Source organism: Bombus flavifrons, chromosome 14 (genome assembly GCF_040668555.2).
Source record: "Bombus flavifrons isolate JBK064 chromosome 14, iyBomFlav1_principal, whole genome shotgun sequence".
Classification (NCBI taxonomy): Eukaryota; Metazoa; Arthropoda; class Insecta; order Hymenoptera; family Apidae; genus Bombus; species Bombus flavifrons.
Genome location: NC_138455.1, coordinates 8,026,829 through 8,050,597, shown reverse-complemented (window position 1 = coordinate 8,050,597; position 23,769 = coordinate 8,026,829). Strand labels below are relative to the sequence as shown.

Here is a 23,769-nt window from a genome sequence, read left to right as displayed (position 1 = left end):
TACAACGAATGAAGTGGAAAGTGATTCATCGATGCGTAATACAGCGTTCCACATTTTGAATTCGTCAAAATTGAGAGACGCGTTGGATTGGTGTGTTGAACGATGAAATTGAGACTGGCACTTGACGAGTTTGGGAAGTTCCATTCGAGGTTGACAGAGTTTCGAAATTCGACAAGAGGTTTGTTCAGCGATGACGAAGTATACAAAGTTTGTTGTACAGATGCCACGCTTTTGCTTTGAAGCCGATATACAACAGATGTGAATTGCTAGAGGAGGAATAGCATAGAAGAAGGAGCGTTAGTGTGCTAGCATTTGCATAAAATATTAATTATAATTAGACTATGAATGCTACTATTTCACGAAGAAATGGAATCTTAATACACATTGGTCTCACCTACTATATGTCATAACTTGTTCTTTGCTTCAAATAGCTACAATTTGCATACCCTCTGAACGTTTCTATACTTCCCAATTTCTCGTAAAAACACTCAATTTACTCTAATTACGAACATACCGCGCTAAGCGTATTAATGACTAGTCAGTTCGCTATCTAACAAAAATACTTTCAATCGACAACTTTCACTGAGAACTTTTCATTACGATCTTTCATTGACAACGTTCGATTAAGAACGTCCATTACGAACGAAACCCTTTCAGTTAAAAAAATATGGATAAAACACGACGAAATTCACCAGATGCTTAAAGGAACCGGAGAAAACTCGAAATCAGCTGGCTCGCTTTTCAACGAGCGTTACGAATCGCTTCCGATTTAATTCGAGACTCTGGTGGGCCCTGGATCAGCGGCATAAACGGAAGGGGGAGATCGTTCTGGTTACGAGCTTTTATGTCTCCACGTGTAGGCCACTTGAGCACGTAGGTAGAGTATGTACCGAGGAATAGCGCGATGTAGGTCTGCCACGAGATCGAAATCGGAGCTCCTTCTTCGTTGGGAGACAAAAGGGACCCTGGTCCGGATGACAGGAGGTGTCGAGAACCTTTGGGATCGGCGACCTGTTGAATCCCTTCACTCTCTCTCTCTTTCTCTTTCTCTCTCATAACCTTCAACGAATTCTGCATTATTGTGAAAGAAGAAAAAACGAACAGGAGAAGAGGGACCGTGCGCTTCTCGAGAGGCCGAAATACGTTAACCCTTATCTACCGTTTCACAAAGAAGGATTTCGGAATAATCGCGAGACTGTGGCCCACGTGGCCCATTATTACCCCCACCAGAGTCGAATTTAATTCGTTTGCCATGGCAAACTGGAAATATCGCGAGGATAGTTAACGTTAGTGACGGTAGTTCGACTGTAACTACTTGGCTGATTTTCTGCGAATTTTCCGCAGTGCCATGGCACCTGGAAGAGAGTAAAGGGCATATTCTGTGGTGTTTCGCGTCGTTTAAATTAAGTTTAGAAACGATGAAATCACGTAGTGGAACTTTCCACGCTTGCAAACTGAGAAGGTTATTAACTGATCGCAATATCTACTGTGCATTCATGGCGAATTTAAAGACGCAAAAATTTGCAGAATGCGCACAATGTCCACAGAGTAAGGCACCCGTACAGTATTTCGTAGGTGGAACAAATCTTGATTCAGGTGAACCTGAAAATTTGTATTACCTTACTCGTAATCATATAGGAATTTGTATAAATGTTCACTAATCTGTTCGTTAGATTCCTAGGTTTAGATAATGTGACTGAGTTTCTCAAGAACCATTTCTAACACGTTAATCGTTACGAAATACACGCGTGGCCCGTTTTTGAAATCAACAAGAGAAGTGTTTCCATTATGCAAATTCATACTTTTTTACGCAATCTTAATACAAATATCCCACTATCATTGGAAATATAACATTATCCTGCTCTTATCTCTACTTATTTCTATTTATTTTCGCCTATACATATGTATACATTCTTGCACTTTAAAATTTCTAAATGCGTACAAATCCGCAATCTATCTGTTCCCAGCCAGAATCTACATTCCGTCTATTTCAACTTTCCAATCGCCAACATATATAACGATTACTAATATGATCAAACAGATATTAATACTCCAAAAGCTTGTTAGAAACACCGAATAATAAATCGATATATTGGCTTTGCTCGTGCAACGATCAATCATTCCTCCAAACGACGGGAAACAGTGACAAGTGCGGTTTAATGTGTTGGAATTTCAACGCGCGACGAGTCGAAGGAAACCGGAGGAATTCACGGAGACGTCAACTGGAATCGCGGAACGTTTTATGGAAGCTTTTATGAAAGCCTTTACGAGCCACGTCCCGAACTAGGCCTGCTTCTGTTGAACACGTGAGGCCTTCCTTCTTGTATATACATTTGCATCTCCTGCTTTTCTTCGTTACGTGCTCGATAACATCCGCGATGTTTGTGGAAAAATCGAAACGTTGCCAACGTGGAGGAGAGGAGCGCGTGTGATTCGTCTTCTGGTCGAGTCTATTGGTGATGTCCGCTTCCGGGTCAATTGAATCTTCTTTTTTTGTTCGTCAATTAAGTTCTGAGTCAGAGACTAACAGAGAAAGAGGTCTTATTGAGGATGGTACGGCCATTTCTAGTCGAATTGTTTTTCTGCTTGTGCTTCTCGTGAGAATTCTTGGTTTCGTGGAATTACAGTAGGATTCGGTAGATCTCAAGCTCTTCACAGTGTAATAAAACGACGATGAAGCGGTGGTTTGAGAATGAACGATTTCTTTATCGTCACGATTTCCTGCATTCTCTGGCGTAATGAAATTTAACTCTTTGACGGTGTAATAAAACGACGAAGAATTGAGAATGAACGATTCAGAAAATAATTCTTTCTTTATCGTCAAGATTTCTCTTTTTACTATTTCTGGACTGTTTTACGCAATAATTTGTTAACTAATAATATCAGTGAACCGATGAGGTTGCAAACTTCCCTTTTATAATTTTACAATAATTTGTAAAACTTTGCCTACAAAATTACGTAGGAAATTTCATTCGTTTTAGCGCTAAATTTCTCGGTATTAACAATTCGTATTAACAATTTCTGACTTGTCAAATTTCATTAACGATATTAGTCCAATTTTGCAATATCGTATAAGTATTACGTACGAAAAATACATACTTTCAGCTGTTTACGTGAAATAAATATTAAATAATCGTTGTATGTGTGACGAAATCCAAAATACGAATAACACGATACTTGACGTTTTACTCGAATCGTTCTCGTTCTAACGCGAGAGAATTGTTCGAAGATTAACCAAGCAATCAGTTGGTTTTAGCTCAAGATCGTGGAGAATCGAGCAACTGTTCAATTTTTGTACTCTCTGGCCGATTTTAACTTTTGCGCGAGTACTCCGAGCGAACGAACAAAAGGCGAAGAATGTAGAATTACCGTCAATTGTCCGACTTTTTGTCAAATTAACAACTTTCCATAAAACGAGGGAAAAAAGCGAGGGCCCCGCTGCCGTTCGTCCTCTTTTTCTCTAGCGAAATTAACACGATCATCGAGGTCAATGGGCGTTGAACGATGAAAGATGAAAACGAATATCAGACCGCGCCCGGGGTTTTTCACTCTCCACGATTCCCGCCTCTCTCGTTTTTCTCTTCTTTTTTTCTACTCCACCCGGCATCTTGTTTATTTTGCCCGTCATGTCAGTCCGCTGACACTCGGACATTCGTTTAAATTTAGAATTCAATGGGATCCTTTTTACCGGGGCGCACTTTGGTGCCATAACGGATTCCCTGGTTCCAGCACGGGGGAGATTATTTGTTTAATTCCGGTCCAGCGTCGATCACTCCTCCGTGTCTTCCTCTTCCTCCGACCTCACTCGAAACGCGATGTAAATATTTTTATTGCTTCTCCAGCGAATATTCTCTTCTTATACACTCGCTGTACATATCGTTGCGTTCGTTTTGGAATTTTTAATAAAACACGATAATAATAAAAATATCATATGGTTGCATTTAACGAAACTACATTGACTTGGAACTCTCTGTAAATAATAATTGATATATCTGGAACCAGAGATATTTTTCTGCTATTCAGAATAAATCGTGTTTGTATTACGTTGTACATATTTTCTCTTTGATATAATGTATACTACAGACCATATTCTTAACGAGTGTCATCTTTCACGTTGTAGATTATCGAGTATACAGAAAACAATTTGTGATATCTGTGTTTCTTTGCCTTCGATTTATTTCTATAGTTCTATAGCTTCTAAGCGATACTAACTTATATCAATTATCTACAACATAATTCTGATTTCTATAATTCGCTTAGCAATTAGTTTTTCCACATCCTAAATGATACTATTATACAATTTATATTTATTCATAGCAAATAATCTTTTTATACAACGCTACTTACGACGTAATTTTTTCTCATACAAGCAACCATTTCTGTGCTCAATACAAAAATTCCAAAACTTTCGTTTTGGTTCTAAGCGTCCCGATTGAAGGAGTATTCCACGAGATCAAGTAACTTGCGTATAAAACTTTCTTGGCTTTTTCCTCCACTCGTTCGCTATTTTAGCTTCATCCCCGGTTTACATGGCTCGTGGCGATCTTTCTCCGCATTTTGCCCAGATCTTATCCGACAGAACTCCACCCCGTCTTTTGTATACGATCGCGTTTCCACGTTCTTCGTACGCATGCGAACTCCCGCGTAAATCAGTGAAGCGCGGCGGACAGGTTCTCCCAGATCCTCGATAGATCGGCTCGAGATAGAGAGTTGCTTGATTTTCGCGTGAAACGCGTTCCACGGCTGAGCTTAGACACCTCTGTCGATGCTTATCTGCTTGCTCGACGCGAATACACCGCCGATCGATCGTCGATGATTACGTTATCAAGGATTCGACGAAACGAGACGATAAAAGTCGTTGCAGCTGTGATTTACGATCAGAAAGCAGAAGAGTGTAGCGAAACGCGAGTATATCCGGACGAAGGTAAAGATTTTTTTGTTCATTTATTATCGTATTTTCATTCATTTATTTGTTTGTGAGAAGGAAACTATTTGCAAAATGTATAAAGCATGTAGTTATTGGCGAAGGTATTTGAACACTTGTATCGAAGTAAATCTTGTTTCTGGAATTTCGATCTGTCTTTGCTTTTCTTCATTCGCGTAAAAGATCGACTAGAAAGGAAACCGGTATTCGTAAAGATAAAGTGGTCTCGCGTGTCACGATCAATAAGGTGCAAAGAGGCGGCTATAAAATTCACGCTTTGTGCTCCTTGGGAAAAGGGAACCGACATTAAGGAAATAAAGCAATTAAAGGTTTGTTAACTGTCAGGAAATCAACATGTTTCATGTGTCTCCGTATTTTCACGTCCTTTTTACTTAATGTACGCTCGTTATAATTCCACCAGAGCGTTATAATTTCTAGTAATTTAACTAACCATTTTTTTTCTCGATACAAAAGTTTTAAAATGTCACGTCCTTTCGATGTCAATTTATTTGTTGTGTAGCTTATTTATTAATTTTCCTAGTCTTTAAATGATACTTTTACACAATTTTGCATCGTGATTTCTCCTAGTAACATGCAGAGGCCGGTAACAGAAATCGGGTCCTTGGTAAACACGTTGAATTGAAAAAAGCAGGGGAAGAGATTAATAAGATGTTGCCATTATCCGCGACATTTCTGGCGGAGGGAGAGCGCGATCCTCGTTATCCCATGGGCGAAACGTGTCGGGTCAACGGGCTTCATAAACGATAGAAAAGACGACCGTGTCCATTAGCGTTTCCACGGAGGGCCGGCGCGGAGGGTCGATTAATTTTTCAAACAATCCCACTGGCTGGACTCATCGATTCGTGGCCCGAGATAGGGAGACCTGAACACGTCCCACGTTAGAGAAAGAGAGAAAACGAGAGGGCCCATTAGGCCCCGCGGCGCGGAGGCCCCTGCTGCCCCTTGTCAGTCTCCGAAAACCAGAAAGTCAGCTTGTCAAATTAATCACGGATGACCAATCCATCAGCAGGCATTCCTAGCCGAGGAGAATCTTTGCTTGGCTCTCTCTTTCTCTCTTTCTCTGTCCGTTTTCTGCCCAGCAGACCGATCCTCGTTCCGGACGAGGACAACGACAGCACCAGGATTTCGACGTAGTTTCTGCCCCCTTTTTTCGAGGAAACGTTATGGTATGCGTGTGTACCAGGCAACCTGACGCTTCTTCTGCGGCCTTCTTCATATCTTTCTCTCTTTCGCTCGGTGTCTTCTGCTCTTTGATAGATAATGTTAATGCAGGGGAAGAGGACACAGCGCGCGACCACGATGCTTCTGGATGAGTAATGCTAACCCTTCTGCGTTGTCAGACCCGGATCGGGGGAAGTGTTTGCGCAGCCTCTAGGCCAGGGTAGAAAGGTTGTCGAGCTTTTTCTGACGGTGGTCTCTCGACGGATATCGGCGATTATTGAAATTATCGTGGATCGTTGGTTTTTAGTCCGTTGGCTCGATTAATGTATGACGAAACGATTGATGTTGTGAAGCGAGCAACTTGCTTCATTTTTGCTTTCTACTGTGTAAACGTCTTTCGTATTGGGATAATTTAGAGAGTAACCTTGTCGTTCGATTACAGTGGAAAGTTCATTCGAAAATCATTTATTAGAAATATTAATTGACGCTCGATTAACTGGACTGTTTTGCATTGGATACGTTTGACTTAACAGGAAGTTTTATCGCGTGATAAAATAATTGGTAGTGGGACAATTTCGTAAACTTCCATTGTATGAATTTGCCATGAGTTCAAATACGCCATAAGTATTAAACAAATCTAAGGATACTCAGTAGACTACTGACCAGTTTACTATTTTTTATTTTCTAATTATATCAACATAAATCCGTTACCTTCTGTCCTTAATATCTGTGTCTTACAACGTAAAATATACAGTAAGATTTATTTATTGGAATTTCGGCTGTGATTGCTCCACAAACTTGAAATCTGTGTCTTTTTAACATTTATAGCCAACGGTGTAAATGAACTTGTGTCGTATGCACAATCAGATTCTAAGAAGATTGAAATAATCTCCGAGCTCCAATTCTCTTCTTCTCTTCCTTCGAACACGATAGAACGAGCGTTTGTGGCGTTGTATATTTTCACAGACTGCCGTGGAAAGTCATTCAGACGATAAAATTTTCGTGTCTGTTTGTTGACGTGGCCGGTAATTACGAATCACTCGGGATTGAAGCGGCCCGTTTCTCCGGCAAAATTCGCTTCCACCAAACAGAAAGGGGAAATAAGAACGCAGACGTGTCGCCCCTTTCGTAGGAGTGCGTGCTAGACTCGAAAACACATGGCCAGTGTTGCGTACAGTCCTGGTGAAAAGTGTCTGTTGGACGATCGATGATCGACGAGCATTACACACGGAACGATCGATCGGGCGAAGATTTCTTCGTGCATTCCGTGAGAACGGTCACAATGACACGCGTGACACGCTTTTTTACTTGGCGATTGCACAAAATTTCGCCAGGCATTTGCCAACTATTTATTACAGGCAATTGGCAAATTAGCGGTCACGCGCCACGGTTTTAGAATCGAACGGAAACAATGGGATCACCGATTATATTTAAATCGGCCGCCTCCTCCCGATCCTTTCTATATCATTTTCTAGAGCCCGCTAGAATTAGCACGATCATTCCGGATTAGGTTAACGCGGCTCTCTGGCCCTTCGTTTTCCTGTGTCGACTAATCGTTCACTTTCATCATGCGACAATGTAGGCGTTCATTTTTAGAAGTCAATAGACCATTGAGGCGCTTTGAAAAATTTCACTATAAAGTAGCAATCGATTAACCCTCTGTGATCAGAGTTATGTTTATCGTTTCCTATTTAATAATCTGCTTTCGAAACTTGGTTACAGTTTCTGTGAAGTTTTTCATACTTTCACAATCAAAGGAAAGTTTTAGATTGGTACCGTATTGGTATACTGGTAATTTTTGTACCACGTTGATAACAATCATGTGTTCTTGGATAACGAGGGTGTGGTGAGCTCGTAATGAAGCTTTGAATGATCTATGCTTAGGTATATAACACCCTTATTTTTACTTACTTTACCTACTCACCTGTATATTATACGTATTCGTTGACTTATCAAATATAGTTTCGTTTCGTAATATCATGATGTACTGTTTTATCGTTTATCATTTAAATTTCCTTTCTGTTGCATAGAAAAATTGTCTTTTGTGCATTTCAAATTTGTTTATGCATAGAAGAACGTGCTTCGTGTGTTAAAATTAAGAAGAATCAAATGTGATGGAAAGTATACTTCGACATAAAGCCTCAAAGGATTAAAAGACGATTAAGCATCGAAAATTCGTTGATCGAAGGGAAATTTCACGTAATCGTAGTTGCACGTGTTCAAACAAAGGGTTAAGGGCCATGCAAAGTCGCATGGCTCTCTCATTCGATCCCGATACGCCGGATGATGCGGGGTACAGAAAAGACCCGCGAAAACCAGTTTGTCGAACCTAATACGGTGACTGTGGCTTCGACGATCTTAATGAACTTCTCTCTTTCCGATGCCCACCTAATCTTCACCTCAAAAACAATCGCCGCTTTTCGACGAATCCGCGATTCGATAGTAAATTTGCATGATAGAGAGGAATACATGGAAAGAGGCTACGTATCGAAATCCTTTTTCGATTTCGTATATAAGAATATCGTATGACGTGTCTCGTGTTAAAAATAATTTATTCTCAAGCTTCTTCAATTCAAAATTTCCGTATTGAATTCCCTTTAATTTCCAGAAGAAAAAAGAAATTACCCAACGCGTCTGCCGTTGGCTGTAAAATAATTTATTCTGAGAAATCTTCAATGTTAAATTTCCAAATATCCTATGCTTGAATATCGAAGAAGACTACATAAAAAAGTAAATTCTTTTTCTGAGAATTTTTTTTTTTAACTAAAATTTTTTTCTTTTTCAATTTCCAATAAAAGAACATCTAATGACGTGTCTCCCATTGGCTCTGAGACAAAAGGAATTATCCTTGAATGCCTCGAATTTGAGAGTTGGAAAGTTTGCAAATCTCGAACTCGGATGTTTCCAATAGTCAACACTTGTCCGCCGAAGTGAATGATGTGCAAATAAGGCAGAGCAGAGGATGGCGATGAATAGTAGTTTATGAAAACGTTTTCGCAAGGAATCCTCGGTGTATCGGTGAGCCGAATACAGAGTGGAACGGCATTAAAGCTAGTCTAATCTTAATATTCAAATTCTGCGGCGAAACCTCGCCGGTTCGACGGGGGTGGGATGGCGGAATGGGGTGCAGAGACGTGGAAGGGGGATGGTAAAAGTGAGCCGAGCAGCGGAGGCCGCGCATAACCGATTCTCGAACTCATAAATTTTAAATTATGTCAAGCAAAAAGAAAGGACGCGCGGATGGGACCCGACCTCGGATAAAATAAGAGTAGAACGAGAGAAGAGCGCCCTCCCCCCTCCCCCCTCCCATGATGCTCTAGAAAAAAGCAGAAAAGCCTCGACAGGCCCCGAAGAACCCAAATCAGGCCCCTGAGGATTATTAAGCAGGCCAGATTTTCGTGAAACAATATTTTGATAACCACGTTCTATAATATAGTCATATTTCATAGAATAATACCCCCCTACATCTTCAAATACGATATTTTGTACACGAGAACATATTTCATAGAATAATACCTTTCTACATCGCCAAATACAAAATCACGTACACGTGGCTGTATTTCAAGAAGCAGCAAATCACACGAGAGAAACGTAATTTTTGTTGATTTTCTGATTTTAATATGAAAACAACGTGCAAAGATGTAGATCTTTTAAAAGTAGCTTCGATAAGTTGAAGTTTCATGTAATATATTAATGTAAGATATTTATACACATCCGTATTTTTATGAAGATATGCGATTAGAAAAATGAAATCCAGTTAAAAAATTATGTTACTAAGTGTTATAACGAGTACTATACACTACTATTGTATATTTCTACATACTACGTGCATTCGGTACATAATTGCACGTTCAAATTTCCCACGAATAAAAATCCACAGCCTAGTAATAATAATTTGTTAGAAACGATAACTTATCAGCAAAATCAAATTGATTTAGCCAATAATCTCGTTGATTTCAACGTTTACAACAACCATGCGCAAAATATAGTCACATCACGGTCCATTTACGGTTGAAATATCCCGGTCGTTTAAGTAACACCCTTATCTCGTCGGAGGAAAAAGTAGAAGAACGAGTCTCGCGCCTCGAACGTTCGGGTTTCTGCGTTTTAAATCCGTTTTAAGAGTGTCATATCGTGGTGGAAAGGGTAAGACGAGGATGGGAAGAGAGAGAAGGGAGACTTATTGCCCTGGCACGTTTTCCATACGCGAAACAGCTTTATGGGGGTCGCCACGAAATTTCGGGGCCCCCACCCATTACCGCGTCGCGAGGGGCCCCACCGAGTCGAATTTCCGGCATTAATTCGACATTATGCGATATTCAAATCGGGCCCGGTGGAATTTTTCGGTCTAACGAGCTCCTACCCCCTTTTTCCTTAACCCCCTTCTATCCACGCCCCCCGGCTGCATTTTGCCTGCGCAGAGTCACGGCCGTTCCTCTCATGTCGATGAAGAAACAGGAGATTACGTTATTCCGCGCTGTATCGCAGAATTCCTTCTCGAATAGCAAACGCTGCGTCAATTTCGACTCGCGAATATTTGTTCTTTGTTCCGTTCTACATTATATTTATGCGTTACGAGTAATTTTGTTTTTTAAGTGAATTTAGTTTTTATTTAGGGGTTGAAATTATTTTCAGTAGGCTCTTCGCTCTATTACTGTAGCATAATATACTTCGTTCTAATGATTCGATAATGATTCAGCTAAATGATAATTCATCGTCAACTATTGTGTAGAATATTCTTTGCGACATTCTTCGCTGATTTATAGGTATTTCGTAAAAATGAACGTTCATTATAAGCATTGTGAACATTGAGTTTATCTCTATGAATGTCTCGCCGCAATGTTTCATTCGCATTTCAGTTTTAATTCGTCGATCAAGTTATGTGATTGCATCCTGTTTTCTGGCAAAATTCCATGCATCTGTCACCTATTGCTAAAAGACATATCTTTGCACCGGAAAGATTGTTCCCCTTTTTAAGCGCGCCATATGAAAGTGCGCTCTTTTAACCATTGAACAACATCAAAATCAGGAAATCAACGAAACTGCGCTCGTCGTATCTGTCTGCTGCAATCTTTCCTTAATATCCAATCATTAATTGAAATCTCGGTATCCTGTACTTCCATTCTCTTCTCTGTACACGCATAACACGACTTTCTCTTGCCAAGATTCTCGTCACAATTGTTACTATTGCCATTTTAATGAACAACAAAAGGGTCAAGTCTCGGTCAATAATTAAGCGAAAATCGTTTACCTTCCAATTTAATGGCGCGTATCGAACGACGACGACGACGACGAGAGAGAGAGAAAGGGAGAGAGAAAGAGTGGTCTCGAACGAGCGGGAGGACAGAGGCTGCGTTTTCTGGCACGGTTCGGCGCGGCTCCTCTTTGTTCATGGCCGTTTCATTTTTCGAGTACGGCGGATAATTAATCTTGGGTGGGCATAAAAGGGTTTTCGGGTTCGGTCGCGAGAAAAAATGAGCGCAGCTCTGGCTTCGACCGTAGCCAGTTGTTCGCTGCCCCTTTTTTCTCTCTCTCTCCCTCTTTCTCTCTCTCCCCCTGTACCCCGTTCCGCGGTGTCTTTCCGTCTTTATATTTCTCTGTTGGCCCGTCTCCCCTCATCCCCTTTCCTCCCTTCTATCTCTGCAGCTGATCCCGGTGGACGTCGCCTCCCACACCGTCGCGTTTCGTGGGGCACCGCGGGATTCTAAACCGGCATATCCCTGTTGCCCCCCACTTTCCTCTTTCTCATCCCCTCGTGTTCGTCCTCGTATGTTGGCCGCGCTGCTGCTTGCTCGCCTTCCACCCGGGTGTTTTTTTCAGAATTTGAGTCAATAAAAAATCGCCTGGAACAAAGGAACGAACGGCCGCCAATTTCTCACAGGATAATGTCCGAGGCCCCATCGTGGCCCGGCGGAACGCTAATCACGGCCGGGCATCTTGACTTCTGTTAGGTGTTAAAAATGGGCCCCGCGGGGCCCTTCGGTCTTTATCTCGCCCCAGCTCCGCTTCTTCTACCCTCCTTTCCTTGCCTTCGCACGTCCTATCTATTCTACCTCTCCACGAACATCCGTCTCTTTCTTCCTATCCGTTCTTTTTACACCCCCTGCTCCCGCCATGCCGCTGACGCATCTCCTCTCTCCCTCTTCGCCACGGTCAAATATTAAAATTTGGGAAACGTTACACCCGGCCCCCGACGAATCCTCGTTTTTCGCAAGCCGCTGCGAGGCCTACGCTTAAAAAATTACGCAGATGGCTCATTAATTCGAACGCGGCTCTCGCTCCCCGTGGCGATTTTTCTGCCAGGGAATCTCGCGAGATCGGCATCGCGCGAAACCGAGAACCCCAAGGTTCTAGTTTGCCTTTCGTGGTTCAGTCCCTTCATCAGAATGAGGCTTCTATGATTTGGTCGTCTTCTAATCTACCGCGATGTTCCTATAGGAGGGTGAGTTAGGGTTATTCGAGGTAGCAGGATATTTGAATCGGCCTTAGTAATTTGTCTCGTAGATCTTGTAATTCGCTAAATTTGGTTGTGAAGCATCTTTAAGCTATTTTTAAACTATTTTTTAATTTTCTACCTACGTTTCGTCGACTATCGTTCAACCCTACTCCGATGCTCGATTTTTTCGTGTCACGATTCTACTTTCGAGCATTTACCAAGCAACGATTTTTGTAACGTTCCGATGAAAACTTTGACGTACGCTTAAGATAGGAAATTCTGCGTATCAACGATTCTTTTATACTTGTCTCAAATTGAGAAGACTTGTGAACAATTACAGAAACACGAACGTAGTAACATTAATCTTCTTCGTAGGAAGAGCAATGCTAATATTTCAACGTTGATGAATTTTTCCAACTCTTTTATTAAGAGCATCGAAATCCGAAGATGGAGCATGAAAAGAGAAAGAGATCGGTCGTCATGGAAGCTGAAAAAGCGCGCGGTGAGGTTGGAACGCCTTAATGGACGGTTCATTTGTTAGGCGAAAGCCAAGGGGGATATAATCCAATAATTTCGCGGCTAGGAAAAATGAAAATCGATTCGAGGTGGCCAGGTACCGACACCTGTTGAGGGTTCAAGGTCGCGCGATAAAAGACTCGATCCATCAAAGAGTTGCACACGAGGCCCGCGAGGATCGCGATGGAAAAGTCGGCCTCGGACGAATCTCCCTCATAAATCGTCGATTCTCCATCGGCTCGTCATCGCCGACGACGATATATCGACCGAGGCGAATCGACTGCCGTCATTAAAGCCTCTCGCAGCCGGTTCTTCGCCCGTACCATACCCGTGTCTTGAAAACGTACAGCTGGGAGGCGTTCGAAACCAGAGAAAAACATCCACGATAAAAATGTATCTTTCTATTTTTCAATCTATCAAGCATTCTAGAGCGTCCTTTAAAAACTGCGTTAAATCATTTAACGATTGATTTCTTGCAAAATATTAGGTCTGCCTACTAATATGAAACTAATATGAAAAACACAGAAGAATGGGACAGGGACTTTTAAGGATCAAAAATATGAAACAGAGCGAAAGTCGAAAATTTTCAAATAATATATTTTTCTATTTATTATATGCATACGTAATGCTTATTACTAAACCACGGTATTTAAACAGAATTGAAAATGTACGTACAGCTACGACATATTTACATAAATACGCTTCGGTAAATACACTTCGTGCAGTTAATTAAAATTATTGCAACATTCAATGAGTTAATTCTGTATCTCCAGTTTCTTCCTTTTTATCTGATTTTGGTATTAAATATCTGTACACGTTCGTCAGTTTCTTAAACGTTCCGAAGATATGGATTGTCATATTATACCATTGGTTCGGTATAAGATTTCTTTCGATTTAACAAATCTCATTCCCAACTGAAGAACAATATCGAAATACTTCTAATCACCGAGTAGCAGCAAAATTTAAAACTCGACGTAAGTAGACTGGCCGCATCTTTTCCCATGGTGTCCACACGATGTAAAATCGTGTTATACTTAGAAGAATGAAATTCCCGATATGGTACCAATTCGATGATCGAAGACTATCCATCGTTTCGCGTGAAAATCCCCGATTCTTGAATTCCAACCGTCGTCATTAAGATTTCCTGCCTGAGTGACGTTTTATCGGATAGATAAAAATGTCTCAATCCGCTATTCTTCCAACTGTTAGATCGCCAAGATACCGCGTGCCGTTTTGAGCGCGACTGTTGCAAAGAGAAGAAGAAGGAAAAGGGAGGACATTCAGTCGATAAACAGGGTCGTGGAATTTTATGCGACGCATTCCAGGAACGCGTGAAATCCTCGCGTTTCGATGGCTCGCGCGAAAAACGATCGTTGTCCCCGCGGTAATATCGCAATTAGCGATAAGTCCGGCGCGATCTCTGTCGAGAGCCAGGCCACTCCGTTTTACGAGGAATCGCGTCGTTATTCGTGATTTAGGTATTTGAAACGCGCCAGGACGTCGGATTACGAGTGGCCGCGGCCTCTCGGCTTTCTTGTTTCCCATTAGAATCGAATTTCGTGCGTATCGTCGTGTAATGAAACACGCGAGCGTTTATAGTGTTCCTCGCGTTACGCATGCCTAACGTGCATACGTGGAAATCGCGACACGGATTTCGCGATCGGCCAACGTCGCGTCTCCACTTCCCACGGAGAGTCTTCGATTTACTGTTCACACGCTTTATTACGTCCGTTCGTTAACCCTTTCTCCGTTCTCTTATACCGCTCGTATTTACTTCTCAACTTTCGTTCAATCCTTTACGCCGGACAGATAAGAAACACATTAAAAATCATATTTCATATCGTGTTACTTCTACCATATATTTTTGGATTCGTTTCAAATTTTATTAAGAAAACCGTGATAGTCCTGCCTCGCTACAATGTTAACGTAGTTTCCAAGATGTTTCATCCAACACACATAATATAGTGATATGAACTTTCTATCGTGAGTCGTTATATCAAAAAAAAAAAAAAAAAAGAGAAAATCGTTAAATTCTCAGGAAATCCGACTGCTGGTAGATTGACCGATAACTCGCGAATCTCTAAAATTTCACCATTTTCTCTCACGCTGCTATGCGAGAGTTTGCCCAGAAAAAAATACCCAAAGTCCCTTGCGAGGTACTCGACGAACCATCGCACCCGGAACGATTACTCAGATTTCTCAGCGAAAGGAGTGTCTCGTGTCTCGGTTTTCCATTTCCCGTTACGAAACGGAACGATGATCCCTTTCCACCCCTCCGGCGTGTCCCGTTCACGACCCCTTTCCGGAAGAGGAACTCACGACAGTGAGAAAAGAGAAGGAAGAAAAAAAGAGGCTCAGCCCTAAAGGAGCCGGTAACCCCGTCGGGTCACGGGGTGAATACCGTTTTACCGACTATTAACTCACTTTTACCCTGTTTTCTTACCCCCTGCGCCCTAGAGAGCGCGACAGAGGCCGCGTAAAAGGAACAGAGACGAAGAAGACGAGAGAGAAAAGAGGGTTTCTTCGAGCTGTAAGGGCCAGCTACTACGTGTTTTCCTTCCCCTTTCCGACGTTTCCTGCGTAATCTCTCCCTTTCTCCGCTCGGCGCTCACCTCCCTTTCTGCCTTTTATTTTATTCCACCTTTTTCCTCCCGTTTTTTCTTTTTTTTTTTTTCTTTACTGGATTCTTTTCCGGGTTACTGGCGGACGTACGCGCGTGTTGCAGGTAGCTGCGGCTACCTGCGAACTCGTGGAGTGGATGAAGGGGGAAAAAACGCGAGTTTTTGGGGGCCACGGTCGATTTAACCCCTGAGAAAAATCGCGCGACCCCAGACGTCGATCGGGGGTTAACCGATTTCTCTCCGGCGAATTCGGAAATCGGAGAAGAGCCAGCTTTCGTTTAAAGGCTTAAGTATCTCGTAAAAATGGGTGCACACGATCCGGAAGATTTTTCGTGTTTTTCCTCTTTTTTTTTTCTTTGGAATGTTTGTGCAAGGGTAAGCGGGTCAGATGTCATCGTCATGGTTCTTCGTTCCGCGTTTGTTTCGCATTGTTATTTGATTCGAGAAATTACATTCTGCTAGCATGAAATTAATACTTTTACAAGCAGTGTCGTATACTTAATAAAAATACATACAGTCAATAGTAGAAGTATTCGTTGAATCGATTCATTTGGACTGTTGAATTAAATAATTAATATCCTTCAACGATATTTATCAGTAGTAATATATAGTGTAATAATGAAATCTTTGATCGATGTATTTTTTTATCAGAAAACAGCGATTCATTGTAAATGTAATCATTTATCAGTACGTCATTCTTATTTCCAACTTCTACGTTATATTACGGGCAAGTGTCCAGATACTTTTGAGTCGTAAGTATACATTTACCGTCATGAAAATCATCAACATCTATAAATCTTTAAGATGTAATCAAAATTTCAAATAATGGGTCGACGTGCAATCATGTTTCTTCCAAGTGTATATATAATGTTTCGATTTATAAATCTTCTTCTTAAGTCGTTAACTGCGTCAATTATTTTCTTGGACGTTTCGATTTCACTGCCACCCTCAACCCCCTTTGCCATTTTTCTCGGGTATTCTTTCTTTTTTTTTCTTACGCTTGATTTTTATCAATCGGCTGGCCAAGACGATATGTGGAGCAAAGATGAAAGGGAGAACGTCGCGAAAGGAAAAGAAACACAGGATCCCCGCGGCGCAACCTCCTCTTCGGGTTGGACCTTAAAAATCGAGTCAATTTAAGGATCCGGCTCGGGATACAAGCATAACGCGAGCGTGCATGCGATTCTTCAGGAGTATCCCCTCGTAGAAATCCATTTACCGTTGAAACGTGTACGAAATCATTCCAAGTCGCTCCTTTTTTATCGCCTACAACCGCAAGATACACCTTGTATATTTTTTTAAGGTTCAGATATCAATAAGTAAGAAAGCAATAAGAAGCTTTGTCTGTTTAATTTTTAAAAGTTCCACGATTCTTAGCTACAGATGTTCCTTTGTCATATATTTCAGCATTTATATTTTAAAAAATATGCATTTTTGGAAAATTCCAGAATGTGAAATATGCACAGGATTCTCTCGGTACGAAAAATTATATATATATATATTATATTATATTATATTATATATTCAAAGCATAATACTTGTTACGATATTTAGTGAGTTTAGAAATACCAATTTGCATTTAATATCAATATATCATTTATATTTATAAATTTTCTAAAATTCAAGGTACATATTGAATCAATATTGACACTCTTAAGATTCTTCATTTGATTATGGCAATGAAAAAAGAAAATCATTCTTTCAGAATATATATATTAAAATTCTTCGTTTGAGCATGGAAATAAAATAAACATTCAATTCGGAATTGTCTATGATTGAAGTTTAAATACCATGTTAACTTTATTTACAAATGTATAGCCGATGAAAAGTTATTTTTTTGTTTTACCTTTCACCTTTGATTTTTAAAAAAAGGAATACTAAAATACCACTCCATTCAATTAAAAAAGCCAGTCAATCCACCGAGACCCTAAAAATAATTCCAAAGTATTTTCCCACACGTCCGCGCCAGTCTCCTAAATTATCTCGGAGAATAGTCATTTTTCATCGACGTCGACGACGGAACCGCATATCCGTCTCGTTAAACGACTCTAGGATCGTGTCCCGTGGTAAAAATCGTAGAGAAGGAAAATCCTAGAAGCGATATAAAAGAAACGAAATAAGGGATGGTAGAGATGAAGCTTAAGGGGTTGCGTAATTTCGATAGACGTCATCGATTCGAGCAGAAGGGGGTCTCACGGAATTTTAAAGCCCTTTTCAGAGTTTTCCAATCTCCTTTTTTTCTTTTGGTTCACCTGGTTCACTTTCTTCCTCGTTTCGCGGCCACGAGATCGACTGGCCAGGTCGAAAGCTGCAGGTAGAAATTTCCTAGTCTTAGTTTGATGTTCTCATGGATCCTCTTCGGTGCGAATAAACCCTGTTGGATCTACCTGAATCGCAGACTTCTCACCCGGGGGTATTAAACGCTGCCCTAACTCCTTCCATCGATTTAAACCCTCCTTGGGATGCGCTGTCTTCGTTTGTCTTCTCTTTGGGAAAGAACGAGCAGTCATTCAGCTGTCTTTGCCCAGGATTTCGATCGCCAACCATCTTATTAATAATTGGGAATTTGTAAACAATTATTTTTCCAAGAAATTAAATAATTTTTGACAGGAATGAAAGTGGATTTTCAAAAGCGTGAACTACAGGAAAAATAGTGGCAACATTTTTGCAATACTGTTAGTTCTTTCACATTAGGATATGGTAGAATAGAAGAAGGAATAGATATCTTTATATGGTACAACATGAAAGTGTTCAGAAGGAGGAATTCTAACAATGGAAAACAACGAAAGAACGCTTTGAGAAAGAAATTACACCAATAAAGTACGAAATAATGATGTTTGGAAAAATTTTAATAATTTTAGGAATATGAAACAGTACAGAAACACAGAAGAAAAATATTTAAATAAAAGATATTTTTTAAAAGGTACTATAACTGTCGTTTAAATGCAATTTGAAAGTATCTGGAGGGGTATGAAAATTCGTAACTGAGGGAATCAGCAGATGTACCTGCTTCCTGCAGTCGATTGCAACTTTTTCACTATCGAGACGTCTCAATTTCACGACTCTCAGCTTCAACCGGCAAAAAACTTCCCCTCAGTCACTTTTTTACCTCCACCAAGTCGTCGCGTTTCTATTCGTTGATCCGTGTTCCGGCTTTCGACCAATAGACAGGCCCGTTCCCCACCTTGCTTTCCAGAATCTTGGAAAATACAGGTCGCTCTGTCAGTCTCTTCGAGGTGTCACTGAAAGCAGGTCGAAGAGCCAATCCGATAGGTGAAAGAAGAACGTTTGGACCTCTACGGAAGATCTTATAGAATCTGTTAACCTTACTGCGTTCTTTTGGATCATTTTCGATTTGTCGTGCTTGTCTACCGTTAACAAGTTTGTCAAGTTTGAGGAAAGTGTCGTCCATCATACTTCTTCTCAATTTTATGCGAGAATCTTTTCTGAAACGATGTATTTAAAAAAACAGAATGAGACTGGGACATAAAAATAAGTGGACCGCAGCAGGGTTAATGCACTAATCGATTCATATTTATACCTATCAAAGTGACATTAACTAAAATTGCATTAACATTTAAGAGTGAAACTTTTTAATTTATATTTATCCTCGAAGACGTTTTCAAAGTGACATCAACTGATCTTAATCATAAGAAGCAATAATGATAAATAATGAACAATTAAAGACACTATCCGAATTAATAGTATTATGAAATTTATGCCAATCAAATGATGCAAATTTTTGTTACAGGAAAGGTGAAAGTGAAAGAGGAAAAGGATGCATCGTCAATGGCGCCGGGAAGTCCTCCGACGCCTCCGCACACCCCCCAAAGCCCACCGCGACACAATCCACCCCCTAGCAACCTGTCTCAATCCTGTCAGACTTCGAATGCCAATTCACCAAACTTACAACAGCAACAGCAGCAGCATCAGCAACAAGAATCGAATCAACAGCAGCAACAGCAGCATCAATCGCTTCACGCGATGGCTAACACACCCCTCAGCCAGATCTTAGTGCAGAATCCGGCAGTTGCTCAACTATTGCAACAAAATCCAGCGATTCTGTCGCAGAATCCGCAATTGGCGCAGTTATTGCAGCAAAATCTTCAAGTTCAGATCGGCAGCGTCCTTTTCCAGAACGTCAGGAGGGAGGAACCTGAAGAGCCGAGGGTGAGTCAGTCGAACAAATTAATTAGACGAGGGTCCCTTTCATCTCCCGCGGAGCGTTTCGCCGTGTCCCCTGCTCTCTCTCCGCCCTCGCGACGGAAATGGATTGTTTCGTTTCCTTTTTCCTTCTTTTCCTTCGCATCGTGCTCGTCGCCGCGGATACTTTCCGAGAGGAACACGTTCACAGTGAGATTTCTTTCGTAAATGGAATCTTTAAAATTTGTTTTTAAACATAATGAAAATTGGAGAAATTCCTTTTCAAATTTACCACGTTTATTCGTTTTAAAAGACTGCACGTTCACAGTGGAAGTTTTCGTAAATGGGATCTTTAAAAATGTCTTTCTTAAATGTAATGAAAATTGGCAAAATTCCTTTCTAAATTTAGTATGTTTATTTCTTTTTCAAGAAACCCATTTACGGTGGATTTTTTGGTAAATGTAATCTTTTAAATTTCTTCAGAATTTTCTTCGAAGCTTAATGAAAAGTGGAAAAGTTATTTTTAAAATTCAGTGAAAAATATTATACCTCACATATACGTTAGTATATACATTTTAGTATATTTAAATTTTGATACTACATTTTCCATCAGTGAAGTATTTCAAAATTTGAGAATGAAGTATCTAATGGTTACAAACGTGAAAAGGAAATAAGCAAAAAATAGTAAAAATAAATTAGCCAAATAACGAAGAAAAATATTTGTTCATTAAATTTCACACAAACGACAAAGCGCTCTTCGTTTGCTCAACGTAGCTTATTTAATTATAGACAGAAATAATGTGATGCATTAAAGATCAGGAAAATAATAGAACGAGCCGATTATTTTTATCGCTCTATGTATAATTTTATGAAGAAACAAGATAGTTTGGTGTAGTTATTCATACTTAACCCACTGTGAATCGAGCTTAACTCGTGACTCGAAGACGTAGATCGATTATAGTAGACCTCGTGGACACCGGGCCTGTTGATGATGACGTGACACCGGATTGTCAACATGCCGCGAGCATCTGCTACAGCGGTTGGATTTCGTTCAACTTGTTTCCACTTTAATGACCAACGCCAAGATCCATACACGCCGTGCCAATTATATGAAAATAATTATCTCAATTTATTGGTGACTGGCTCACGCAATACCCGAGATAACTAATTCACCGTGAAATCTTGTTCGCGGTTTAAAAGCTTTCCTTAATTGACTCGACCCGTTGATTGCCGTTTCCCTTGTAAACCAAATCTGCCAACTAATTTATTCTCATTGCGATTTCTTCGATGTTTTTACAAATCCCAACAGGTTTCTTTTTTTACGCTTCAAATGAAATCAGGAAAAGATTTCTGCCGCGAAAAAGCTGCAGATGCAGATATCGAATTGCAGTTTATTTTCATTTCTATGTCTTTTTGCGTAGAAAATTTACCACGATGCAATATAAATCTAGTTGGTCGCGGTTCGTTGTTCCGTGAAATTGAACTACATCCAAGAACATGTTACAGCACGCTGCATTGATGATTCGATGATGTATGCAGAGTTGACTCTGCGCGAAATCGTTTCGTTTCCATCGTTAGCTAGTTCTCGTTTCGTTTCTTCAACTACTTCGATGGCAATCGAATAGTTCTATAGAGAAATGAGTCGTATTTTAGCATCATATTTTAGATCTAGTTTAGAACTACAGTACCTGCTGTGCACAGGTTTGATGCCATCTGTCAAAATGTTTTGCTATTATAAATGAATACAAAGATACTCGATGTTGTGTTTAATTTTTGTTATTTTATTCGAAGAAATGGTTAGTTCAAGAATTACATCGTTGTTCGATGAAGAAAATATTAATTAATTTGAGGTAAGCAATATATTGTATGATCTTCTGGTCTCTCGATGACAAAAATATCTGCCATTCTGTTCTAAATTTATTTACGTTTTTGACATCCATTTTTTTGGTTCGCTCTAAAATTGTTCTATATTTGTTGGATACTTAACTCGATACGTAGTTCGACACAATTTATTAGGATACTTTTAAAAAATTGACGAGTCAGAGAAACTACGATCAAATGGCCATGAACTTGTATTAGTCATTCGTTTCTTGAAACTCGTACATTAATCGTGTAGATATGTAATAAGACTGAGAAACCATTAAAAAATAGAGTTGATCGATTTACTTTCCGACAAACGAAACACTAGATACTAGGTAGAATATTTTAATTAAGAAAAGCAGCAGTAAATAGCCAACAATTTTTGCGCATTACTGTACCTTCGTCGTTTTAAAATAACATTCTCCGAGCGAGTAAAACATCGTAGTTCGCCTAAAAATAATTGGAAAATATTATCGACGAAAAATAATAGAAGGTTCTAGCGACGATGGGCAGTGAATCATCGTGTCTCTTTGATGGCTCAATGATGACTCGTCGACAGACTCGTAAAAGTCTGTGGCATTCCAGCGGGAAACGCGTAGCTACGCTAGAATAATTCAGGGGTTCCTGGAACCACGAATCAACTAATCATAATTTGTCCCTCGATATGCATTGCCGTAATCTCCGAGAGTCCCTGATTCTTGACCTTAATTCGTTCAGACGTGTTCCCATGAAATAATCGAGAGAACAATGATTCCTTTCCCCTCGATTCGCACTGCGCACGCGTACAGAATCGCTTCGAGGGGCAGGAAAAAAGGACAAGCAATTCGATTTTATCCAACGATAAAAAGCCCGGTCACCATAAAATTTGGACAGATTCTTCGGTTTATCTTATCGCGTGTAGGCTGCTAACAATCGCTTCGAAATTGAGTTCGCTTCGAAATCGCTTCGAAAAATGATGGACGACCGACTTGAACGGAAAGAAACTTGGTTTTAATGTGATTGCATTTTCACAATGACTAATAAAACGTCTGAAGTAGGATTGTTCAAATCGCCACGCAAGAAAAGAGAAAAAATCGCCGATGGTTCGGTTTGGGTGAGAAACATTACGTCAGGCGTCGGGGAATTAACTTTCTAAAAGAACAATTAACATTCTACGCCATCCTTCGACACACCCTACATTCGATATACAAGTTTCATACACGGGTTATTCCAGTAACTTGGAACAGCCTCGTGAATATCACGAAGAATCTTCATGCATATAGTTTCATATAGTATTTGCGAGTAAATAAAGATTCGCACCACACCTTGAATAGCCTAACAATAAGGAGCCTAGTATTTTGTCCTGTGATAAAAATTATACGAATAACGTAGATGTTGTAGATAGAATTGTAGGGTTCGCTGCAATAAGGAAGCAGCTTCAATATTTAAACAAACACAGAACGAAAACCAAATTGGATAGAATAGAAGAGAATAATTGAAAATTATTACGTCACTCGCTTTATTATCTACACTTAGCGCGGATAAATTTTTTTGTAGTCTGATCATTACAGAATGCCATAAAGGGTACAAAGTTGAACCCAATAGAAAACCGCGAAGCTGTAAACGAATATGTTACGTCAGGATTTTATCGATTTTTCTTGGGAGGAATCGAAGAATTACTAAAAGTTACTCAACGTATAATACGATACGATACCACAATATGTTAATAGATAAAACAATTGTCAATTTCGGCCTTCTTATACAATTTATTCTCTTAACAAGAAATCTGCAATTGTTGTAAAATCTAATAATGCTAAATAAAAATCGGAATTTATACGGATTTATATTCCTATAATTTTAAGAAATAGGAACGCACGATAACAATAAATTGAACGATTTTACTAAAAAGATTGGGAAACGTGGAAAATGTAGTGGTGCAAATTCCTATGTAACTGATGACCAGGGACTCTAAATATAGAATGTAAACCGCTCGTGCAACCACCCCATTCAAACGATTCGCGAGAAAACCTCTGTTTATGGCGATGACTGTTCGAATGGAGGGAAATTCACGGGAAACGATAGGTCGGCGTTTGCATCGGTCTCGCTGT

The 23,769-nt window shown here is 40.2% G+C and overlaps 1 protein-coding gene across 8 annotated transcripts in view; it reads left to right on the top strand.

The window, feature by feature from the left end:
• Positions 1-23,769, top strand: part of LOC138186964 (zinc finger protein castor homolog 1) — a 162,608-nt gene that overhangs the window by 100,334 nt on the left and 38,505 nt on the right. For all 8 annotated transcript variants that reach the window (XM_069127324.1, XM_069127321.1, XM_069127322.1 and 5 more), the window contains one exon: positions 19,431-19,849. In XM_069127324.1, the coding sequence (XP_068983425.1) occupies positions 19,431-19,849 (419 nt within the window). The remainder of the gene's footprint in view (positions 1-19,430; positions 19,850-23,769) is intronic.